General features: G+C 45.2%; 2 protein-coding genes across 5 annotated transcripts in view; one reads left to right on the top strand and one right to left on the bottom strand.

The window, feature by feature from the left end:
• MUC4 (mucin 4, cell surface associated) overlaps positions 1-5,505 on the top strand; it is a 33,217-nt gene extending 27,712 nt beyond the window's left edge. For both annotated transcript variants that reach the window (XM_087872396.1, XM_087872395.1), the window contains exons 9-11: positions 1,589-1,741; positions 4,345-4,464; positions 5,313-5,505. In XM_087872396.1, the coding sequence (XP_087728522.1) occupies positions 1,589-1,741; positions 4,345-4,463 (272 nt within the window). In that variant the 3' untranslated portion in view covers position 4,464; positions 5,313-5,505. The remainder of the gene's footprint in view (positions 1-1,588; positions 1,742-4,344; positions 4,465-5,312) is intronic.
• A 2,127-nt stretch (positions 5,506-7,632) lies between these two features.
• The window catches only part of LOC117660026 (maestro heat-like repeat-containing protein family member 7), a 53,161-nt gene continuing 37,587 nt past the window's right edge, over positions 7,633-23,206 (bottom strand). The window contains exons 16-21 of one of the 3 annotated variants that reach the window (XR_015728409.1): positions 20,787-20,942; positions 17,073-17,171; positions 13,676-13,781; positions 11,703-11,770; positions 10,159-10,333; positions 7,633-8,156 (exon numbers count right to left, since the gene is read on the bottom strand). Coding sequence is in view for 2 of the 3 variants with exons in the window: in XM_087872000.1 (XP_087728126.1) it covers positions 10,185-10,333; positions 11,717-11,770; positions 13,676-13,781; positions 17,073-17,171; positions 20,787-20,942 (564 nt within the window). In the remaining variant the exon portion in view is untranslated. The remainder of the gene's footprint in view (positions 8,157-10,158; positions 10,334-11,702; positions 11,771-13,675; positions 13,782-17,072; positions 17,172-20,786; positions 20,943-23,206) is intronic. The other 2 variants (XM_087872000.1, XM_087872001.1) reach the window with 2 other exon arrangements.

Genomic DNA, 23,206 nt, shown 5'->3' with positions numbered 1-23,206 from the left:
GTCCTATCGTTGCGGCGAAAAACGGTCGTTGAACAGGAGATGACAAGATTAGACCAAAGGTCCCCAAACTTTCCATCTTGGCGGCCCAGTCTGGCGCAGAAGTGGCATGTGAGTGGCAGGTGCACGCATGCACACACGGCTCCATTTGTCCAAGCGGCACACGCACGCACCCTCCACTCGCGCAGATGGAGCTTCGCGCGTGAGCAGAGGGCACTTGCGCTCGTGCACGAAGCTCCCCTCGCGTGAGTGGAGGACACTTGTGCTCACACACGAAGCCCCCCCCCGCGTGCGAGGGGTGGGCGCTCGCGTGTGAAGCTCCATTCACGTGAATGGAGCTTCACGCGAGTGCAAACGCCCTCCTCTCGCGTGAACGGAGATTTGCACGAATGCTTGCCCATTTCTCCTGTGGCCCAGTTTCGAACGGGCCACGGCTCACCAGTGGGCCATAGTCCAGGACAGGGTTGCTATTCCCTTACTTTCCCTACTGGTTCTCAAATGTGAGTGCGCCCACGCATGTACCCGTCCTTCCATGCATGTGCTTTGCTGGTATGCACACTTACGCGCATGCGTCCGGTCTCAAAACTGTGCCTAAATAGGATGGCATAGAGCCGTGATGGCGAACCCATGGCACGCATGCCACAGGTGGCACGTGGAGCCATATTAGTGGGCAGCTCTGGTGTGCATGCGTGCGCCAGCCAGCTGATTTTCGGGCATTTTGGGCCCACTGGAAGTCAGGAAAAAGGCTGTTTCCGGCCTCCGGAAGACCTCGGGGGGGGGGGGGAGGCCATTTTTGCCCTCTCCAGCCTCCTAGAAAGGCTCTGGAGCCTGGGGAGAGTGAAAAGTGGGATTTCCGGTGGGACCGGAAGTTGGCAAACGGGCCTTTTCCGGCCTCCGGAGGGCCTTCAGTGGGGTGGGGAAGGCTGTTTTCACCCTCCCCAGCCTCCTAGAAAGGCTCTGGAGCCTGGGGAGAGCAAAAAACGGTCCTACCTTGCCATCACATGCCAAAAATGGGGGGAGTGCAGGGGGGGTGTTGCACGCGCATGCACGGGGGGTGGGGCGCAAAGAATTGTGGGCGTGGCCACACACACGAGGGACCCCCCGCACTCCCCCCCACTTTTGGCACACAATGGCAAAAATCAGCTGCCCCCCCAGAGATAAGGAGAATCCAAGACCTCGGTGCCTTCCGCCATGCCCTTAAAACCTTCTTTTTCCAGCAAGCCGGGCTGGCCTAACACTATTTAAAATGTTTTTAATTGTTTGTTATTGTTTTTAATCATGGGGCCAAATTTATATATATATCTTTTTAATTGTATTTTAATGTTTGTAGTTTATGCTTTTACTTGGCTGTTCACCGCCCTGAGTCCTCAGGGAGAAGGGCGGTATACAAATTTAAAAATAAAATAAAATAAAATAAATAAAAAGGTTAGCCATCACTGGCATAGAGCCAGGACGGGTGGGCAGGGCCATTTCTGAATTCCACTTCTGGCCCAGGGGTTGGTAAGACAATCGATCTGCTTTTCCCACTGTGGAATTGCAACCACTGCTGGGGAATTTAAGCATTTGAAATTAACCCCTTTCATGTTTGCAGGTGGGGAGAATTCCGGCTTAACCCTCCTGTATTCGTCCAGTCCAAATAACTACGGGGCAGGTGTCCGATGTCTCTACAACCAAAACGGCCAGCTCCAAGAAGGTCGGCAAGAGAGAATTTGGAAAACGTCCAGGAAAAACTACCCCAACAACGGTGAGCCACGGAAGGGATGAAGGGTGGAGGTTTTTTAATCCCTCGTCTCGGGATTAAAATGATGGAGAAAATGAAATGAAAATGGAATTAAATATGAGCCACCCGTGTGCGGCGGCAGCCAAAAAAGCCAATGCAATCCTAAATTGCATTAACAGAGGGATGCAATAAAGATCAAGGGAGGTAGTGACACCATTCTAGAAAGCCTCACCCCCCAACGCGCCATCCTAAAAAAACGGTTCAATAGATTTATTTCCATATCCCACCAAGTTTTCATCCAGGGGCCGTCTCTGCAGTTTGAAAATAATACCTTTCACTACTTAGAAGCGGATGAAACCGCTCTTCCGAATCAAAACCGATCAAAAAGGCGTCCAAAAATGGATAATAATAATAATAATAATAATAATAATAATAATAATAATAATAATAATAATAATAATAATAATTTTATTTCTATACCGTCCTTCTCCCGAAGGACTCAGGGCAGTGTACAGCCTATTTAAAAATACAAGACAAAACATCGATTAAAAATTTAAAATAATTAATAATAATAATAATAATAATAATAATAATAATAATAATAATAATAATAATAATTTTATTTCTATACCGTCCTTCTCCCGAAGGACTCAGGGCGGTGTACAGCCTATTTAAAAACACAAGACCAAACATCGATTAAAAATTTAAAATAATTAAATAAATTTGGCTCAATTTAAAACCCCACAAATTTAAAACACCCCAATTTAAAATTATTATGTTGATAGCCCAGCCTGGCGGAACAGCAGGGTCTTCAGTGCGCAGCGAAACACCCGGAGGTCGGATGAACAATTTGCATTTTTTTTTAAAAAAAAAAAGGAAGGGGAAAAAAACCCACCCCAGAATACAGATGCTAAAAACATACGCAATTTCACAGACCCTGATCAAAGGGATCTGGGTCACATCAGCCCCTTCAAAGCTGTCAAATGGGTAATCGATTCCCTGCAAAATAAACTAAGATTCTAGTCCTCAGTGCTTCTTGGAAAAAACAAGACACACATTAGTAAGACCACACCTGAAATACAGCATCCAGATTTGGTCACCACACTATAAAAAAGAGGTTGAGACTCTGGAAAGAGTGCAGAGAAGAGCAACCAGGATGATGAGGGGACTGGAGGCTAAAACATATGAAGAACGGTTGCAGGAACTGGGCCTGGCTGGTCTAGGGAAGAGAAGGACCAGGGGAGACAGGAGAGCATCTTCCAATATTTGAGGGGCTGCCCCACAGAGGAGGAAGGGGGTCAAGCTATTCTCGGAAGCCCCTGAAGGCCAGACAAGGAATAATGGATGGGAACTGATCAAGGAGAGATTCAACCTAGAAATTAGGAGAAATTAGGATTTAGAACAATGCGGTTGTTAAGTGAATCAACCTGGTTTTCCCGTTGAATCTTGGCTTGCCAGGAGGTCGCAAAAGGGGATCACGTGACTCCCCCAAGATACTGCGACCATCGTAAATATGACTCAGTTGCCAAGCGGCTGAATTTTTAATCATGTGACCACCACGGAGAGGCTGCAACGGTCATAAGTCTGAAAAACGATCATAAGTCACTTTTTTTCATTGTAACTCCAAACCAGTGGTGGGTTGCTCCCGGTTCGCACCAGTTCGCAAGAACCGGTAGTAAAAATTTGTAGTAGTTCGGAGAACTGATAATAACATTGGCTGGCCACGCCCCCAAACTGGTCCCCGGCCCGGTCGCCGCTCGCTTACCCCGCCCACCTCATCAGAGGCTTTTTTTTTTTTTAACTTTTAAAAGCATTTTTTCTACAACCTCTTCGGCGGAATAAATGCTTTTAAAAGTTAAAAAGAAAAGCCTCTGATGATTGCGTGGCTCAGCTGGGATCGTCAGAGGCTTTTAAAAGTATTTTTTCTACAACCTCTTCAGCTGAAGAGGTTGTAGGAAAAAAAATGCCTTTAAAAGCCTGCTGACTTGCCTGATCGTCAGAAGCTTCTAAAAACATTTTTTTCTCCAACCTCTTAAGGTTGTAGAAAAAATGCTTTTAAAAGTAAAAAAAACATTACCCCCCCACCAAGCCATGCCCACAAAATAAGCCACGCCCACTGAACCAGTAGTAAAAAATTTTAGAACCCACCCCTCACTTGGTGACTAAGTGTCCCAAGACTAAGAGCCTTGGTGGTGCAGCAGACTAAAGCACTGTTAAGTAGCACCAGCTGCCTGCAATTACTGCAGGTTCGAATCTCACCAGGCTCAAGGCTGACTCAGCCTTCCATCCTTTCGAGGTAGGTAAATTGAGGACCCGGATTGTGGGGGCAATAAGCCAGCTTTGTATAGAACAACACCGCTTAGGGGCGGGGGCGAAAGCCCTAATAAGCAGGTATATACAAAAAAGTATGCAGGCTATTGCTACAATGCATTGTAAGCTGCTCTGAGTCTACGGAGAAAGGCGGCGTATAAATTGGACTAATAAATAAATAAGTGAACTGTTGTAAATCAAAAACTACCTTCACTGGGCTAGTTTACATTTTCTGCAAAGCATTGAACATGAACAACAAAAGCAAACCAACTTATCCTGGCTTGTTCCCCGTTTTCTCTTCGGATTGATGTGTCCAGACGAAGAATTGAAATTGCACGACTGGTGCTGTAACAAGGCCGGAAATCCCCTGATGTGTGAGAAGTACGATCAGAAGAGGCCCAGGATCAGTTGCCAAGGGTACAAGCCACCAATCTAGGGTGAGTATTGCCTGGTGGCAAGCAGAGAAGGAGCCTTTGCGTGGCAGCACGAAGCAGGGGCATCCCTAGGGATTGGCAGGTCAAAAAAGTCAAAACTGCAACTTCTGGCTGCATAATGGGGAATTCTAGTCCTGCTTTAGGCATGAAAGCCAGCTGGGTGACTTTGGGCCAATCAACAGGAGATGGGGAGTTCTAGTCCTGCTTTAGGCATGAAAGCCGGCTAGGTGACTTTGGGTAAATTACCAGGAGATGGGGAATTCTAGTTCCGCCTTAGCCATGAAAGCCAGCTGGATGACTTTGGGCCAATCACCAGGAGATGGGGAGTTCTAGTTCCATCTTAGCCATGAAAGCCGGCTGGGTATCTGGGCCAATCACCAGGAGACAGTGAGTTCTAGTCCCGCTTTAGGCATGAAAGCCAGCTGGATGACTTTGGGCCAATCATCAGGAGACAGTGAGTTCTAGTCCTGCCTTAGGCATGAAAGTTGGCTGGGTGACGTTGGGCCAATCACCAGGAGATGGGGAGTTCTAGTTCCGCCTTAGCCATGAAAGTCAGCTGGGTATCTGGGCCAATCACCAGGAGACTGTGAGTTCTAGTCCTGCCTTAGGCATGAAAGCCGGCTGGGTGACGTTGGGCCAATCACCAGGAGATGGGGAGTTCTAGTCCCACCTCAGTCACAAAAGTCAGCTAGGTGACGTTGTAGGGAGGAGGAGGAAGATAGGTTGTATAGGTTCACTGCCTTTGTAAAAATAATAAAGGCAGGATAACAAACAAACAAATAAAAGTTTTCCAGTTAATCTATCTCCTTTTATTGCTTTTATTCCCAATCTTGCTTTTTTCTTCCTTGCAGGTTGATCATCGTTTTTCCACCTCTTCCGCCACCTGTTTACCGGCCATAAAACCTTAATTTCCGCATCAAAATTCACACACAGCCTTTTCTCTGCTTTTCGCTCCTTTTTAATGCTGGATCTAAACTGGATGTCAATCACCGAACACTTCTGGACAAGCATAGTTGACTTTGCTGAATAAAACACCTCTCAGAACTTCTGGCCTCTCTCTAACTTTATTTATCCCACTTGCTCCACTGTACAAGCGGATGAGATCCCAAAAAGGAAAATATACAAATATTCAGATCGCCTGTCTGATCCGTGAACGATGCAGAGGCCAAACTAACCAAGTTAAAGGCCCAGTGAACGGGGCAAATTGCAAATCAAGCCAGGAATTGCAGCTTGATTGCAGAATTGTGGGTCTGTTGATCATGGTTATTATCTATTTTGAAGGCTGAGGGATTTTGCTGGGGCTACAGAGTGACATGTCTGAGATTAATTCAGAATTTGGAATAGAATAGAGCCAGAAGGGACCTTGGAGGTCTTCTAGTCCAACCCCCAGCTCAAGCCGTACCTTACAAACATACATTACCAATTACGTTACAATTACAAAGTGTAACAAATTGTAATTTGTTACAAATGCTCAAGATAGGTTGTATAGGTTCACTGCCTTTGTAAAAATAATAAAGGCAGGATAACAAACAAACAAATAAAAGTTTTCCAGTTAATCTATCTCCTTTTATTGCTTTTATTCCCAATCTTGCTTTTTTCTTCCTTGCAGGTTGATCATCGTTTTTCCACCTCTTCCGCCACCTGTTTACCGGCCATAAAACCTTAATTTCCGCATCAAAATTCACACACAGCCTTTTCTCTGCTTTTCGCTCCTTTTTAATGCTGGATCTAAACTGGATGTCAATCACCGAACACTTCTGGACAAGCATAGTTGACTTTGCTGAATAAAACACCTCTCAGAACTTCTGGCCTCTCTCTAACTTTATTTATCCCACTTGCTCCACTGTACAAGCGGATGAGATCCCAAAAAGGAAAATATACAAATATTCAGATCGCCTGTCTGATCCGTGAACGATGCAGAGGCCAAACTAACCAAGTTAAAGGCCCAGTGAACGGGGCAAATTGCAAATCAAGCCAGGAATTGCAGCTTGATTGCAGAATTGTGGGTCTGTTGATCATGGTTATTATCTATTTTGAAGGCTGAGGGATTTTGCTGGGGCTACAGAGTGACATGTCTGAGATTAATTCAGAATTTGGAATAGAATAGAGCCAGAAGGGACCTTGGAGGTCTTCTAGTCCAACCCCCAGCTCAAGCCGTACCTTACAAACATACATTACCAATTACGTTACAATTACAAAGTGTAACAAATTGTAATTTGTTACAAATGCTCAATCTGTGAAGTTTCCGAAAGATGCCCTAATTAATTCATGAGCCATGATCCAAACTTCAAAGGAAATATAGTCATTTATTAGGAGCACGATTCCGGCAATACTGGGATGCAGTTAGGACTGATCCTACGTAGATTTACGTTCCCCTATGACCCTGTCTCTCCTTTCCTCCCTGGCAATGTCATAAACCACATTCTCCAATTAATCACTTTGGCTGGCTGTGAAACCCAACACTCTCCTACTGATTGCGGTAAGAAAGCATCTGTGGAATGTAGTTTCAGTTAGGGAAATCAATCAGCTCCATCAGTTCTCTTCCCTCCTGCTCGTGGCAACTTGAAAGCTTTGCAAGTTGACACAAACATTACCTATTTATTTATTTATTAGTTCAATTTATATGCCGCCTTTCTCCGAAGACTGAGGGCGGCTACCTATGTTCTTTATTTTATTTGTTTGTTTTTGTTTTTATTAAATTTATATACCGCCCTACTCCCGAAGGACTCAGGGCGGTGAACAGGCACAAAATAAAATACATAGATATAAAAGTTAGAAACATAATTAAAACCAGATTAAATAATTTAGCCAGAGACAATTAAAAATCCCAATAATTTAAAACAGATTAAAATTTCGATTTAAAAGAATTTTATGTGCTAAACATAAATTCTTTATGTGCTAAACTTTGATCCATTAAATTGGGCGATCCATTAAAACACTTTGAGTTCTTTGCAACAACAGCAAAGGCAGGATACAATACAAACCATCAAACAGACCAACAAATAAACCAAATAAAAAACTCTATTTTGTTCTCCCGGTAAACGATAATTCTTGAAAAACAAAATCAAAGAAGACACCTATCGTTTTTTTAATGCCTCCCACCTCAAACTTTTAAGCTAGCTACTGTTAAGCAACACGGCCATATACATCGCCAGAAAGGTGAAATGGGCATTTCAAACTGTAATTTGATTTTATTTCATGATACGTGCATATTTCCGTGGCTTCCTACCTTGGAAGGCAGGATGGGAAAATGGTGGTATCCAAAATAAACGCAACGATTCCACTCTCGGATCCAAACGCAAGAGGTTTCTTTCCTCCTGATTTGGAGGGGAACCAAGAGGCCATTGTATAAAACGATAAGGAAAAATGGGGTGATCTCTCTCTCTAACTGGACCCCAATCTTTCAGATTGGACTCGTTTTACCCTGAAATTCCCTCACCGGAGGGATGTCCAGGAGAAAAGCAAAATGGAAGAGCTTTAAGGAATACAGGGAGGGGAACTAAAGGGAGACCAAATTCTCGACAGGGATCCAACTGGTAGATCCTTCACGGCCATCTTCTCCAACCCGTGTCTTCCGATTCATGGATTCTGCTGACGGAAAGATGGAGGCCAGCGATTTGAGACATGCTGAGTAATTTTTCTTTGGTTCGAAATATCCAGCCATTCGTGAAGTTCGTGATTCAAGATCTGGGAAACTGGCGATAGAAACAAGGTGTTAAGGATATTGCTGTTGTGTTACCAACCAGCAGAGTGTAGAGCACAGAGAAACGTTGCTGAGAGCAATGAATAAGAGATATGCAAACTGGTTTATCAAAAGCTTACTTTATAGTAGAAAAAACAGTCTCATAGTCTTTAAACAAATTCCAAATCTTTGCCAGTTAAATCAGTCCAGTAGTTACAGATATCTTCTTACCAAACAAACGTTAGTTGGTTAGAATAACAAACTCACTCTGGTTCACAAACCACGATGGTAGCAGATCCATCAAACGATGATAGCAGATAGCAACTCCTCACTATGGCAGCATATCATACTCTGGTAGCATATCACATCAGCTTCATACACAATGGCAGCATATCATAGCAGCAACTGAACACGTTACAATACCTTGCTTAAATACTCTCACAACCAGTCATTATCTAATTACAGCATGACTCAGCATTACAATGATTCAGCAGTAAAGCCTTAAAGTCACACAATACATATTCATATTAAAGTCACAGAACACATATATTGCCTGGACAACTTGTTAGGCTCAAACCATATCCTAACACAAGGAATCATGTTTAAGGGATCGAGAGGGATCTGGTTTCAGGCCGAGAAAGGCTGAATGAGATCCCTGATGAAGGACAGCGAAAGACACTGAGTGGTGGAAAAATAGAAACATCTGCCAGATGGGTGAATCTAGCTATTTGGATTTAGAGATGACAAGGAAGTGGCTTTGAAGGACACATCCTTGGATGAATACTGAATAACGAAGTTGGAAGGGACCTTGGAGGTCTTCTAGTCCAACCCAGGGGTGAAATGTAAAATTTGTTACTACCGGTTCTGTGGGCGTGGCTTGGTGGTGGTGGGGTAATGTGACTGGGTGGGCGTGGCCAGCTTTTTTTTTTTAAACTTTTCAAAGCATTTTTTCTAATGCTTTGAAAAGCCTCTGCCGATCAGGCAACTCAGCTGGGATCATCAGAGTGTCAGCGTCCCAGCACTGACATATATAAGGAGAGGAGAAGCTTGAACTTTTGCCTACTTAATTCCTTTGAAGATTCTGTCTCCTCGGAGATGGGAGGAGGGGGACATTCCTGTGATCTGACGGAGGAGGGATGAGGAAAGTGGCTTGGAAGATAGCCAATGAGATGCAGAGAATTGGGGATCGAAAAGGGAGGGATTGGGGGGCAAAGGTCAGTACTGACCGCGAAAGAGCCAGGGACAGATCACTATGCTCAATAAAGAGAAAATTTCCTTAAAGATCGGCAGTTTGGAAATTCCTTTATTTTGAGATAGCATCGAAACCTGACACAGAGACTTTTCAAAGCATTTTTTTTTAACTACCTCTTTGGCCAAGAGGTTGCAGAAAAAAATGCTTTGAAAAGCCTCTGAGGATCCCAGCTGAGCTGCGTGATCATCAGAGGCTTTTTTTTTTTTACTTTTAAAAGCATTTTTTTCGTGGGAAGAGGTTGTAGAAAAAATCCTTTTAAAAGTTAAAAAAAAGCGCCTCTGATGATTGTGTGGCTCAGCTGGGCATGGTGGGGGCGGGGGGGGGGCGCAGGGATTTATGCTACCGGTTCTCCGAACCACCCGCCACCATCGCTACCGGATCGGGCGATCCGGTCCGAACCCCTGGTCCAACCCCAAGCAGGAGACCGTATACCATTCTGAACAAATGGCTGTCCGGTCTCTTCTTGAAAACCTCCAGTGATTTTGGGGTGAGCAGTCCAAGCAGGAGCTAAGCTAGAACTAAAGAGAAATTTTCTCACAGTTAGAACAATTAATCGGTGGAACGGTTCTCCTCCAGAAGTTGCGGTGCTTCATCACAGAGAAGTCTTCAAGAAGAGATTAGATAACCATTTGTCTGAAGTGGTGTAGGGTTCCTTGCCTAAGCAGGGGGTTGGACTAGAAGACCTCTAAGGTCCCTCCCAATTCTGTTCCTTTATAAATCTTCTATAAACGTTTTGCTTAATTTTGGGGGAAGGGCAAGCTACCTTTCCTCTCTCCCCGGGGAAGCTGTTCATCTTCTGCAGATCATGGTTATTCTGTCAAACCACCTTTCCAGCAGGGTCTCTGAAGTAGAGTCATGATAAGTTACGTTCTCCACGATCTCGGAGGCCACCAAGCAAATGTTGGAAGGCTTTTTATCCATGGTCACAAGATTCATCACTAGAGGTGGAGGAAAGAGGAGGAGGAGGAGGAGGAGGAGAAAGAGAAGAAGGGGAAAAGAAGAAGAAGAAGAAAGAGAATGAAAAAGGGAGGGAGAAAGAGAAAAAGGGGAAAAGAAGGAGAAGGGGAAAAAGGAGAATGAAAAGGAGAAAGAAAGAGAAGGGGAATGTGAAAGAGAAGGAGAAGGAAAAGGAGAACAAGAAAGAGAAGTACAGGGGGAAAGGGAGAAGGGGAAAGAGAAGGAGAAAGAGAATGGGAAAAAGAAGGAGGATGAAATGGAGAAAGAAAGAGAAGGGGAATGTGAAAGAAAAGGAGAAGGAAAAGGAAAAAGAGAAGGAGAAAGAGAAGGAGAGGGGGAAAGGGAGAAGGGGAAAGAGAATGGGAAAATGAAGGGGAATGAAAAGGAGAAAGAAAGAGAAGGAGAAAGAGAAGGGGAATGGGAAAGAGAGGGAGAAGGAGAAGGGGAAGGAGAATGAGAAAGAGAAGGAGAAGGAGAAGGAGAGGGGGAAAGGGAGAAGGGGAAAGAGAAAGAGAAGGAGAATGTGAAAGAGAAGGAGAAGGAAAAGGAAAAAGAGAAGGCGAAGGAGAAGGAGAGAGGGAAGGGAGAAGGGGAAAGAGAAAGAGAAAGGGAATGTGAAAGAGAAGGAGAAGGAAAAGGAAAAAGAGAAAGAGAAGGGGAAGGAGAAAGAGGAGAAGGAAAAGGAGAAAGAGAAGGAGAAAGAGAAGGAGAAGTACAGGGGGAAAGGGAGAAGGGGAAAGAGAAGGAGAAAGAGAATGAGAAAAAGAAGGAGAAAGAAATGGAGAAAGAAAGAGAAGGGGAATGTGAAAGAGAAGGAGAAGGGAAAGGAAAAAGAGAAGGAGAAGGAGAGGGGGAAAGGGAGAAGGGGAAAGAGAAAGGGAATGGGAAAATGAAGGAGAATGAAAAGGAGAAAGAAAGAGAAGGAGAAAGAGAAGGGGAATGGGAAAGAGAGGGAGAAGGAGAAGGGGAAGGAGAAAGAGGAGAAAGGAAAGGAGAATGAGAATGAGAAATAGAAGGAGTAGAAGAAGGGGAAAGAAGAAAACAAAGACATAGAAGAGGAAGAGGAGGAGGAAGGGGAGGAAATTAATCCACCATTAATATCCACCAAGGAAGATTTAAACATTACCTCCGTTCACCAACAAGATGCTGGCATCTCACCAGCTTCAACTGATCTCAGAAGGCTAATTAATATCTAATATCTCGTCATCAAAGAAGTTGACGAGCCCACAATAAAGTCCGCTGAGACCTTCTTGGCCTCCCACCCGATGAATTTCAGAAAAAAGTCAGAAAAAATCCTCCCCCCCCACAATAACGCCACCAAGCAGCCACGGAAAACCTCGTCCTGGTTACCTTTTTTGGCTCACCTGTCGCAATGGCGTTGACCGTCGATTTGTGGTTTGTCTCCTGGGCAATGATCTCTGAAAAAGAAACACCCAGGACGTTGCTGGCCACGAAGACCTGCCACTCCGTGAAGGCCAAGCCACGTTTATGAAACGAAGGGGGACATTAGACCCACGTTTCTCAATCCTTAAACAACTTAACGATGTGCGGACTTCAACTCCCAGAATTCCCCAGCCAGCTTCCACTGGCTGGGGAATTCTGGGAGTCGAAGTCCACACCTCATAAAATGGCAGAGATTGGCAAACACTTCTTTTTTTTTTTGAATTTTTTTTTTTTTATTTTTAAACATAAAACATGTTAGAATGTGTGATAAAAAATTGGGATTGGATTTTTTATTTATTCATTTATTTATTTTAAAGATGTAACTGGTTAAAAGAGTGTGAACAATTGTACCTATTCTATACCGGATCAAACCTTTGCTCTAAAAAGATGCATTTTATGGCAAACACTTCTTTTAACACTTCAGGAAAAAAATAAATAAATAACCATTGCTGGATTTCTTCCAGGTTGGATTTTAAACTAGGATCAGCAAACTGTCAGCACCAGCAGGCGCGCTCACAAAATGGCCGCCTCAAGGAAGGAGACCAATTCCAAGACTGGAATAGAATAAACAGAGTTGGAAGGGACCTTGGAGGTCTTCTAGTCCAACCTCCTGCTCAAGCAGGAAACCCTATATACCCGTGATGGCGAACCTATGGCACACGTGCCACCAAGTGGCACGCAAAGCCCATCTCTGCGGGCACGCAAGCCATAGCCCCAGCTCAGCTCCGCCATGCATGTGTGTGTGGCCTCCCGCCGGCCGGCTGGTTTTCAGTTCTCTGCCGCAAATGCGTGGGGCGCATGCGCGTGGAGTGGGTCATTTACGAGGGGGTCGCCCGCACATTCGCGGAGGACATGTACACATGCGCGAGGGGGGGCATGCAGAGGGGGGGTCGCATGTGCATTGCATTATGGGTGGCACTTTCGGCACCTGGCACCAAAAGGGTTAGCCATCACTGCCCTATACCATTTCAGACAAATGGTTGTCCAATCTCTTCTTAAAAACTTCCAGCGTTGGAGCATTCACAACTTCTGGTGGCAAGCTGTTCCACTGGTTAATTAACCCTAACCCTAACCCTAACCCTAACTCTAACCCTAACCCCTGCTCAAGCAGGAGACCCCCGACAATTCCAGACAGATGGCTGTCCAGTCTCTTCTTAAAAACCTCCAGTGATGGATGACCCACGATTTCTGGTGGCAGGCTGTTCCACTGGTTAATTGTCCTCACTGTCAGGAAATTTCTCCTTAGTTCTAGGTTGCCTCTCTCCTTGGTTAGTTTCCATCCGTTGCTTCTTCTCCTGCCTTCAGTTGCTTTGGAGAATAGCTTGACTGCCTCTTCTTTGGGGCAGCCCCTCAAATACTGGAAGATTGCTATCATGTCTCCCATAGTCCTTCTTTTTATTGAATTAGACATACCCAGTTCCTGCAACCGTTCTTCGTATGTTTTAGCCTCCAATCATCCCCTCATCCTCTTTGTTGCTCTTCTCTGCACTCTTTCTAGAGTCTCATCATCTTTTTTACATCGTGGCGAACAAACCTGGATGCAGGATTCCAAGTGTGGCCTTACCAAGGCTTTGTAAAGTGGTAGTAACCCTTCACGTGATCTTGATTCTGTTTACGCAGCCTATCTTACCTTATCCAAAGCAAATTGAGTTTTCAGAGCTTCATCCCTGGAAGCTTTCAAGAAGAGACTGGACTGCCATCTGTCAGAAAGGGTGTACGGTCTGCTTAGGCGGGGGGGGGGGTTGGACTAGATGACTTACAAGACCCCTTCCAACTCTGTTAATCCGGATCCGTATCAAACAGGTGAACGCTACTCTCCCAGTCTCTCTGTCCGGCCTCCATCCAGGTTGGGGGCCCCCCAAAACAACCATCGTGCCTACCTAAGATTTTGATGGACGCCTCCTGCAGAGACGGCCGGGGGTTATCCAGGAAGGCAAACGCCTGGTCCATGAAGATGCTTTCTCCTTGGTCCCGGTACCGTCTCAACTAGCAAGCAAAATCAAAAAGGAGAAGGAGGTTGTGAGCGATGGGGACGTCGTCTTTTCCAACCTTCCACGTCTTTAAGAAGAGATCGGACCGCCGTTTTCCCAAAAGGCGGTAGGGTTTCCTGCTTGAGCAGAGGGTTGGTCTAGAAGACCTCCGAGGTCCCCTCCAACTCTGCTATTCAGTTATCCTGTCATTCGATTACAGGTTAGTCCTTGACTTACAACCATTCGTTTAATGACCGTTCAAAAGACCGTCTTCTGCCACCAGTAGCCTCCCACCGGCCAGTCCGCTCCCACAGAGAGGGTCTCCTCAGGGTGCCATCGGCCAAATTATGTCGGGGAGGGCCTTCTCTGTGGGAGCCCCTGCCCTTTGGAACGAGCTGCCCCCAGAAATTCGTAAAATCTCTGATCTCCGTGGATTTCGCTGTGCCCTCAAAACCTTGTTGTTCCGCCAGGCTGGGCTATCAAGGTAAAGATTTTAATTGGGTTTTTAAAAATGGGATTTTAAATTTGGGGTTTTAAATTGAGCCTATCATTTAATAATTTTAATTTATTTTAAATTCTGTCTGTCTTTGTGCTTTTAATCAGGCTGTACACCGCCCTGAGTCCTTCGGGAGAAGGGCGGTATAGAAATTAATTAAATAAAATAATAAAATAAAATAAAATAAAATAAATAAATAAATAAATAAAATGACAATGGCACTGAAAAAAGAGACTTAGTTAGGACCATTTTTCGCACTTATGACCGTTGCAGCATCCCCAGGGTGATTTACATTCGGAGGCTTGACAGTTGACTCACCTTTTTTTTCCTGGCAGCCAGCAAACACTCCCAATGGGCAGCAGAGTGTTTGCTGGCTGCCAGAAAAGAAAAAAAAAAAAAAAGCCTCGAAAATAGTGGATTGTGATTTCACTGAGATAGATAGATACGTATATGCTTTAGCCTGGCAAGATTCTGTCTGTACGCGACAGCAATACAGAAACTGCGGGTGGTCCTTGACTTACGACCATTCGTTTAACGGCGATTTAAAGTTACAACAGTTACAGGGAGTCCTCGACTGACAACAGTTTGTTTAGTTCAAAGTTACAACGGCACGGAGAAAAGTGATTTACTCCCGCTTTTCACAGTTACCTTTGTAGCATTCCCATGGTCAAAATTCAGAGACTTGGCAACTGGTTCGTACTTATGACCGTTGCAGCGTTCTGGGCAGTGGTGGGTTGCCCCCGGTTCAGACCGGTTCACAAGAACTGGTAGTAAAACCGGTGGGAGGCACCGCCCACCGACCCGGACGTCATCAAGGAGTTCCTGTGCATGCGCGTGGTCCCGTTGCGAACTGGTAGTAAAGGTAAGTAGAACCCACCCCTGGTTCCGGGGTCACATGATCCCCTTTTGTGACCTTTGTTAGGAAATGGTTATTTGTCTAACTAGTTGGTCAGGCAATATTATAAACCAACAATGTATGTTTGCAGTCAGAAAGGTATTATATTGCTTTAAGACTGTATTGCATCATCCTGTATCCTGATTGGCTAAGCTCTGTAGCCAATGTACTTAAGGGAAGTCTGGATGTGTGGATACTACACCATTTTACCTGCGTACTTGCTGTAACTCTCTACCTGATCTCTCTGCATGATCACTGTTTGATCATAGCTACATGTTGCTTTCTACTATTTATTGAATGTTTTGATATTGAACTTGTTCCTGTTTTGAAACTCAAGAAGAACTGTTTTATTGTGTATGACTACAACTGGTAAGAAGACTTTGTACTTGAAATATCCCTGGAATAAATATCCCTTTTAATTCTCGTCTTATCTGTGTATGACTTGGATTGTTTTTGGACTTTGCTTTACTTTTTCTAAAAGTAAAAGACTACAACAACTCAGTGTGTTTGTATGTTGACTGTGATTGTTCACAACCACTCCCAGTTGCTTTTCATGCATTTACTCAAAGGGTACTCTGCTCAATAACCCACAACATTGGTTATGAGCCAAGAATATCCTTAACAACCTTCTGAAAAGCAGAGTCAAGGGGGGAGCCAGACTCACTTAACAACCAGGTTACCAATTTATCACTTAACAACTATGGCAAGAAAGGTCGTGAAAGGGAACAAATCTCACTTTACAAAGGTCTCACTTAACAGCCCCAATTTTGGGCTCAACTGTGGTCGTAAGTCGAGGACTACCTGTACAGAAACTGCAGGTATTCCTTGCTTTACAAACGTTCGTTTAATGACCATTTAAAGTGACAACGGCATTGTAAGAAGTGACTTATGACCAGTTTTCACACTTGTGATGGTGGCAGCATTCCCGCGCAGTCACGTGATCAAAATGTTGCATGCTTGGCCACCGGCATGCATTTAAGACGGTCGCAGCATCTTAATTTGATTGGATTTGCAACCTTCTTAGGGAGTTGGTCACAAGCAAAGTCAACGGAGAAAGCCAGATTTGCTTAAATACCACAAGATTTGCTTAACAGCTTCCATGATTCAATTAACAACTGTGGCAAGCAGGTCGCAAAATGGGACATGACTCTCTTAACAACAGGCCTGCTTATCTGTGGAAATTTTGGGCTCAGTTGTGGTCGTAAGTCGGATACCCTGAAGTAATTCTCCGTGTCGTTGTCAGGTTTTGGGGGCCCGACATCTGTTTTACAGTAGTGCCCAAAATTGTGGAAACCTTTTGGGAAAAGTGTATTTACTACAACTAGCTAATAACATTGTTCCACTTTTTTTTGGAGTAGTACCCTAAAATTATATATCCATGGAAAGATAATTTAATCAAGAAGGTAATGCAATAACATTTAGGAAGGATTTGCTATTAGAATAGCAGTGACAGGATAAAGAAGAAAAGTGAAACACGTAGAAAAAATGAGATATACAAAAATGATCCCCATAGAAAAAACAAGATATAAAAAAATGATCCCCATGTCAGTGAATACTTCGTTGGGCAACCTTTTGCACGAATGACGGCCTTACAACGTCTTCCCATGGAGTCAACCAAGTCTTTGAGTTCTGCAACTGTTATCATGTGAAACCAAGATTGAATGATGGCTTCAATTAACTAGGTTTTATTGCTGGGTCGCTTCTGACTAACAAGTTTCTTTAGCCATGGATTTTCAATTGGGTTTTAAGGTCTGGGCTATTCCCAGGCCATCCCAGCAGTGGAATAGGATTATCTTGAAACTCCAAAAAAAAAGTGGTGTTATTAGCCCTCAAACCTCAAAAATACACTTTTCCCAAAAAGGTTTCCACAATTTTGGCCACTGCTGTAGCTCCAGCCGCAAAACAGATTTACTCACCAACCACGTGCTATAATTCCAAGGGTCAGTTTCAACGATGGAAAATTGAAGGAAGGACTTCAAAAACTTATCAATTCTCTTTAGAGCCACCCAGCACGCCTGCAGAAGGAAGGAATGACAGTTCTGATTTACGACCGTGGCGAAAGAGATTCACACAGGGGTGTCGAACTCAATTTCATTGAAGGCCCATCAGGATTGTATTGGACCTTGGGGGGGGGCAGGGGGCATGACCGGGGGTGTGTGGCCAGCTCAACGTCACTCATGTTGGTGGTGGGGGCGTGTACCTATGGTGGCCAAGGGCTAAGGCAGGACTTCCCTCAGACCTTCCCTTAATGTGAATAAAATAGGAATCATACAGAGTCAGATACATGAGCTCTAAAGGACCCTCTCTATTCACATTATTATAAAGCTACATGAACGCTAAGAGACCCTCTCTATTCACATTATTATAAGAGAGAAAAGTGCTTGCTTGGAGATTATATTAAAGTCAGCTAAACCCCATTAAGTGGTGATATATCTTCTGATGAGGCCTAGATGTCACGGAAGGACAGCCATATGGAAAACATCTGAGGGGCCTCACAAAGACAGTCACAGGAAACAAAGAGTCACTTATTACCTCTTATTACCCAAGGACAGCAGTAAATCTCCCATTAGCAACTACAAGCACTTAAGGAAAAGTTGTGTAGCTAAGATAATCTTATAAACTAAAAATAATGGTTTACTAATGGTTTAGTAATTAGGAAGTGTGTCAATTATCATATAACAAGTGTATGTTAACCATATATGGAAAATGCATGATCTCATGTTAACCATATATGGAAAACTGTATGAGCTCACCGAATCCTTTGTCTTAGAAATGTATAAAAACAGTTGTATCAGAGCTCTTTCCTTGTTCAAAGTTTCAGGTACAAATCTGGCTCTGAACCTTGCGCAATAAAAACTGTCTCTGGCTGACCCAGGAATGTTGTTTGGTCTCATCATTCCATAACACTCTCACTCTCATTATAATCTTCCTTCCTTCCTTCCTTCCTTCCTTTTCTTCTGTTTCCTTCCCTCTTCATTCTCCTTTCTTCTTCTTTCCCCGCTTTCCTTCTTTTTCCTTCCTTGCTCTCTTCCCACCTTTCTTTCTTTTTCTTTCCTCTTTCCCCTTTCTCCTTTCCTGTCCCTTCTTGGATGCTCAAATGCAAAAGGGGAACCATTTCTCCTTTGGTTTTGTATTGCCTTTAGTTTGTTTTGCTATGTTGTGGCTCCGTTGCCTGAGCCTGGGCTATCGACAGATGCAGACTCTGAGAGTGAGGGAGAGGAGTTGGCAAGGCCTCCAGGACCCTCCTCTCTGGCAATGCCTCCGGAGGACACCGAAGGCCAAACGATAAACTCAGAGCCAAGCACGTCCCCGCAGCCACAGGTGGACAGCGACGAAGAAGATAAGTGCTGGCTGGACCCACGACAGAGGCGCAGGGAGAAGTGTGCACAGCAGAGGGGAAGGCGGGCCAGAGATTAGCTGAGTCACCGGACCACACCACACAGGGTATAAATGTGGGTGTGGTGGCCGGTTCAGTTTGTGACGAGTAAAAACTGGAAATACTCCATGATCTCTGCGTTACTGGACTTTGCCTGCTTTATCGGACTGCATTTGGATTAATCCTTGTATTGTTGACACTCTGCCTGTTTTATCGGAATGCTTGTAGTCTAATCTTTGTTTTGTGTGAATAAAGTCTGAATTGGCATCTAGCCACTGGGTTGCTGCCAGCTTTATCTTCAAAGAGTTTTGTTGTGTGGCTTATTAACTCCGGGCTGTCTGTGGGGGGGGGGGGTGGGGTACAGGGACAGAACATGCTAGCTCTCTGCCAGTGAAAACGGAGCCGGGGGGGTTGTGCGCAGCCCCCCTGGACCCTGTTTTCGTCCTTGACGGTCTCCTGCGGCCCTCTGCCAGAGAAAATGGAGCTTGGGAGGGGCACACGCAGCAGAGGGTTGCAGGAGGCCATCACAGCTGAAAACGGGGCCCGGGGGGGGCCACGCACCGCCTTCCCGGGCTGTTTTTGCTGGTAGAAGCACAGTGAGCTGGTCCTTTCCTGTTTCCACGGCGGCCCCATGGCAGGGGTGAAATCCAGCAGGTTCAGGAGAACCGGTAGCGGTAATTTTGAGTACTTCGGAGAACCGGCAAATACCACCTCTGGCTGGCCCCAGAGTGGGGTGGGAATGGAGATTTTGCAATATCCTTCTAGAGTGGGGTGGGAATGGAGATTTTGCAATATCCTCCCCCTGCCATGCCCACCAAGCCACACCCACCAAGCCACGCCCACAGAACTGGTAGTAAAAAAAAAATTGAATTTCACCACTGCCCCTTGGGCCAGATTTAAGGACGGCGCAGGCCGGATCTAGCCCGTGGGCCTTGAATTTGACACACCTGTATTAACCAGATCAGGCAGGATCCGGTCAGAACTTCTAGATCAGTGTTTCTCAACCTTGGAAGCTTGAAGATGGGTGGACTTCAACTCCCAGAATCCCCCAGCCAGCACTGCTGGCTGGGGGATTCTGGGAGTTGAAGTCCACCCATCTTCAAGCTACCAAGTTGAGAAACACTATTCTAGATGGATGTAGAGAGGTTGACCCTGTGTCTTTTAGATTAATAGAATCTTTTCTGAATTATCTACAGTAGGGGCCAAAATTGTGGAAACCTTTTGGGAAAAGTGTATTTTCTAAAACTAGCTAATAACACCACTTTTTTTTTTGGAGTAGTACCATAAAATTATATATCAGTGGAAAGATAATTTAATCAAGAATGTAATGCAATAACTTTTAGGAAGAATTTGCTATTAGAATAGCAGTTACAGGATAAAGAAGAAAAGTGAAACACATTGAAAAAATGAGATATACCAAAATTATCCCCATTTTTATTTTTTTTATTTTACTTTAGATTTATATACCGCCCTTCTCCCTAGGGACTCAGGGCAGTGTACAGCCAAGTAAAAACACATAAATACATAATACATAATACATAGATTATGTCATGTCAGTGAATCCTTCGTTGGGTAACCTTTAGCATGAATGACGGCCTTACAACGTCTTCCCATGGAGTGAACCAAGTCTTTTAGTTCTGCAACTATTATCATGTGAAACCAAGATTGAATGATGGCTTCTATTAACTGGGTTTTATTGCTGGGTCGCTTCTGATTAACAAATTTCGCTATAGATTTTCAATGGAGTTAAGATCTGGGCTATTCCCAGGCCATTCCAGCAGTGGAATAGGATTATCTTCAAACTCCAACAAAAAAGTGGTGTTATTTTTTTTTTTTTAATTTGATTTATATGCCGCCCTTCTCCGGAGACTCAGGGCGGCTTACAATGTGCTCAGCAATAGCCTTCATCCTTTTGTATATTTATACAAAGTCAGCTTATTGCCCCCACAAACTGGGTCCTCAATTTACCTACCTTAGAAAGGATGGAAGGCTGAGTCAACCTTGAGCCTGGCGAGATTCGAACCTGCAGTAATTGCAGACAGCTGGTCTTAATAACAGGGTGCTTTAGACCACTGTACTACCAAGGCTCCTATTTAGCCATCAAACCTCAAAAATACACTTTCCCCAAAAGGTTTCCACAATTTTGGCCACTGCTGTAAACTGCTGTGAGATTAAAAGACGGATGCATGGCAACCAATGAATAAACCAAGAATCTCAGTTTCTTAAAACCCGGTTTGTGCTCGCATCGACCTACCTGGGAGACCAGGATGCTTTCGTCGTGCAGATGGATCAACAGCGGCACTAAGCTCTGGATGGCGATGCTTTTCATTTGATCCTTGCATCTCCTTTTGACGAGGTCAAACAGGGAGGAGAAGGTGGACACGGCGGCTAATCTCACTTTGTTGGAAGCCTGTAGAAGCGGGTTACGTCAATAGAGGCCGTCCTTGAATTACGACCGTAACTGAGCCCAAAATTTATGTTACTAAGTGAGACAGTTGCTAAAAAAAGTGGAGTTTCCCATTTTACAACCTTTCTTGCCACGGTTGTTAAGTGAACCACTGCACTTATATTCGTAAGACAGTCGTTAAGTGAATCTGGCTTCCCCACGGACTTCGCTCGTCAGGAGGTCGCAAGAGAGGATCACGGGACCCCCGCAATCGTCATAGATATGAGTCAGTGGCCAAGTGTCTGAATCACGTGACCGTGGGGAATGCTGCAACAGCCGTAAGGGTGCAAAAAAAGTGATAAGTCACTATTTTCAGCGATGCTGAACCGTCACTAAATGAACTGTTGTAAGTCGAGGACTACCTGCATTAATCTTACAACCGCTTGGTGATTCCCGCAAGTGGAGAACTATTGAAAAACCGAAGATATCTACAAATCTAGAATCAGATTCAAATGCAATTCAGATATTTTGGAGGAAAACCATGTAGGCCTCCAGTTATGACCGCAATTTGGGACTGGAACTTCAATGGCTTAAGCAACGTGGTTGTTAAGTGAGCCACGCCGGATTTTACAGCTTTTGCCATGGTTGTTAAGCGAATCACTGCAATTGTTAAGCGAATCACACGGTTGTTAAGTGAACTGTGCAGTTGTTAAGTGAACCTCGCTTCCCCTGTTGATTTTGCTTGCCGGAAGACAGCTGGGATGGTCGCAACTACGAGACGCTGCAACCGTCATAAGTCCATGCCAGTTGCCAATCTTCTGAATGTCATTCATGTGACTATGGGGATGCTGCAACGGTCACAGCGTGTTTCTCAGAAAATAAGACCCAGTCTTATTTTCTTTTCGACTTGAAAATAAGCACTTGGGTTAATTTTCAAGGCGGTGTTACTTTTTTTGAGGTGCAGCCGGCTAGATTTGGTGAGCTGGACCATCACCTCCATTCCGAACCTTCCGCATTAGGAATGGAGGCTTTTTGGCAAACGGGAGGAAAATAGGGAGGGGGATTTTCCTGCCTGCCATCCTTCCCTCAGGCTGTGCTGAGCTTGAGGAATGGATGACAGCAGTGGTGGGATTCAGCCGGTTCGGGCCGGTAGTTAAATTGCTGGCTGGCCCCTCCCTGCCCCTTCCAGGAGTCCCCACGCGCCCCATTTTCGCTCCCAGGAGGCTGCAGAGAGGCCTACTAGGCCCAAAATGGGGCACAGAAGGGTGCGGCACAGTCCCCCCCCCCGTGGCCCGTTTTTGCTCCCAGGAGGCTGCAGGGAGGCCTACTATGGGGGTGGGTTCTAAATTTTTTTACTACCAGTTCTGTGGGTGTGGCTTATTTTGTGGGCGTGGCTTCTGGGGGGTTAATGTGACTGGGTGGGCGTGGCCAACTTTTTATTTTTTAACTTTTAAAAGCATTTTTTCTACAACCTTAAGAGGTTGCAGAAAAAAATGCTTTTAGAAGCCTCTGACGATCAGGCAAGTCAGCTGGGATCGCCAGAGGCTTTTAAAGGCATTTTTTTCCCCTACAACCTCTTCGGCCGAAGAGGTTGTAGAAAAAAATGCTTATAAAAGTTAAAAAAAATGATGAGGTGGGCGGGGTAAGCGAGCGGCGACCGGGCCGGGGATCGGTTCAGGGGCGTGGCCAGCCAATGTTATTACCGGTTCTCCGAACTACTAAAAATTTTTACTACCGGTTCTTGCGAACCGGTGCGAACCGGGAGCAACCCACCACTAGCCTACTAGGCCCAAAAAGGGGCACAGAGGGAGGAGGGCAGTGTATTCCCCTCACGACCTGTTTTGGCTCCCAGGGGGTTGGCAGGAGGCCGAGTGCTGCCCGTCACACCCCCTGGCCACGCCCACTCTGGCCACGCCCACCCACCCAGCCATTAGGGCAGAGAACTGGTTGTTAAAATTATTTGAATCCCACTGCTGGATGATAGGCAGGAAAATCCCCCTCCCCATTTTCCTCCCGCGAGCCTCCCAAAAAGAGGGAAAAAGCAAAGCAGCTGTCCGCGGAGCTGCCGGCTTCGGGAAAGCGGCCCAACCAGCAGAAGCGCTGCGCCCAAAAAGAGAAGGGCAAAAGCGGTATTTGCGCTGCCCCAAGGGGCCAGCGGGCTGCAGCTGCAACCGGATAGTTGCCCCCATCCCCTCCACCCAGGCTGCCAATCGTGCTGGCCATGCCCATCCCCCTGGGATTATTTTCGGGGTAGGGATAATATTAGGCCCACCCCCCAAAAAAATTAG

This window comes from Pantherophis guttatus, chromosome 6 (genome assembly GCF_059756535.1).
Source record: "Pantherophis guttatus breed Tessera chromosome 6, ASM5975653v1, whole genome shotgun sequence".
In the NCBI taxonomy this organism is placed as follows: Eukaryota; Metazoa; Chordata; class Lepidosauria; order Squamata; family Colubridae; genus Pantherophis; species Pantherophis guttatus.
The sequence above is the reverse complement of the archived record's forward strand: the minus strand, read 5'-3'. Positions and strand labels throughout refer to the sequence as shown.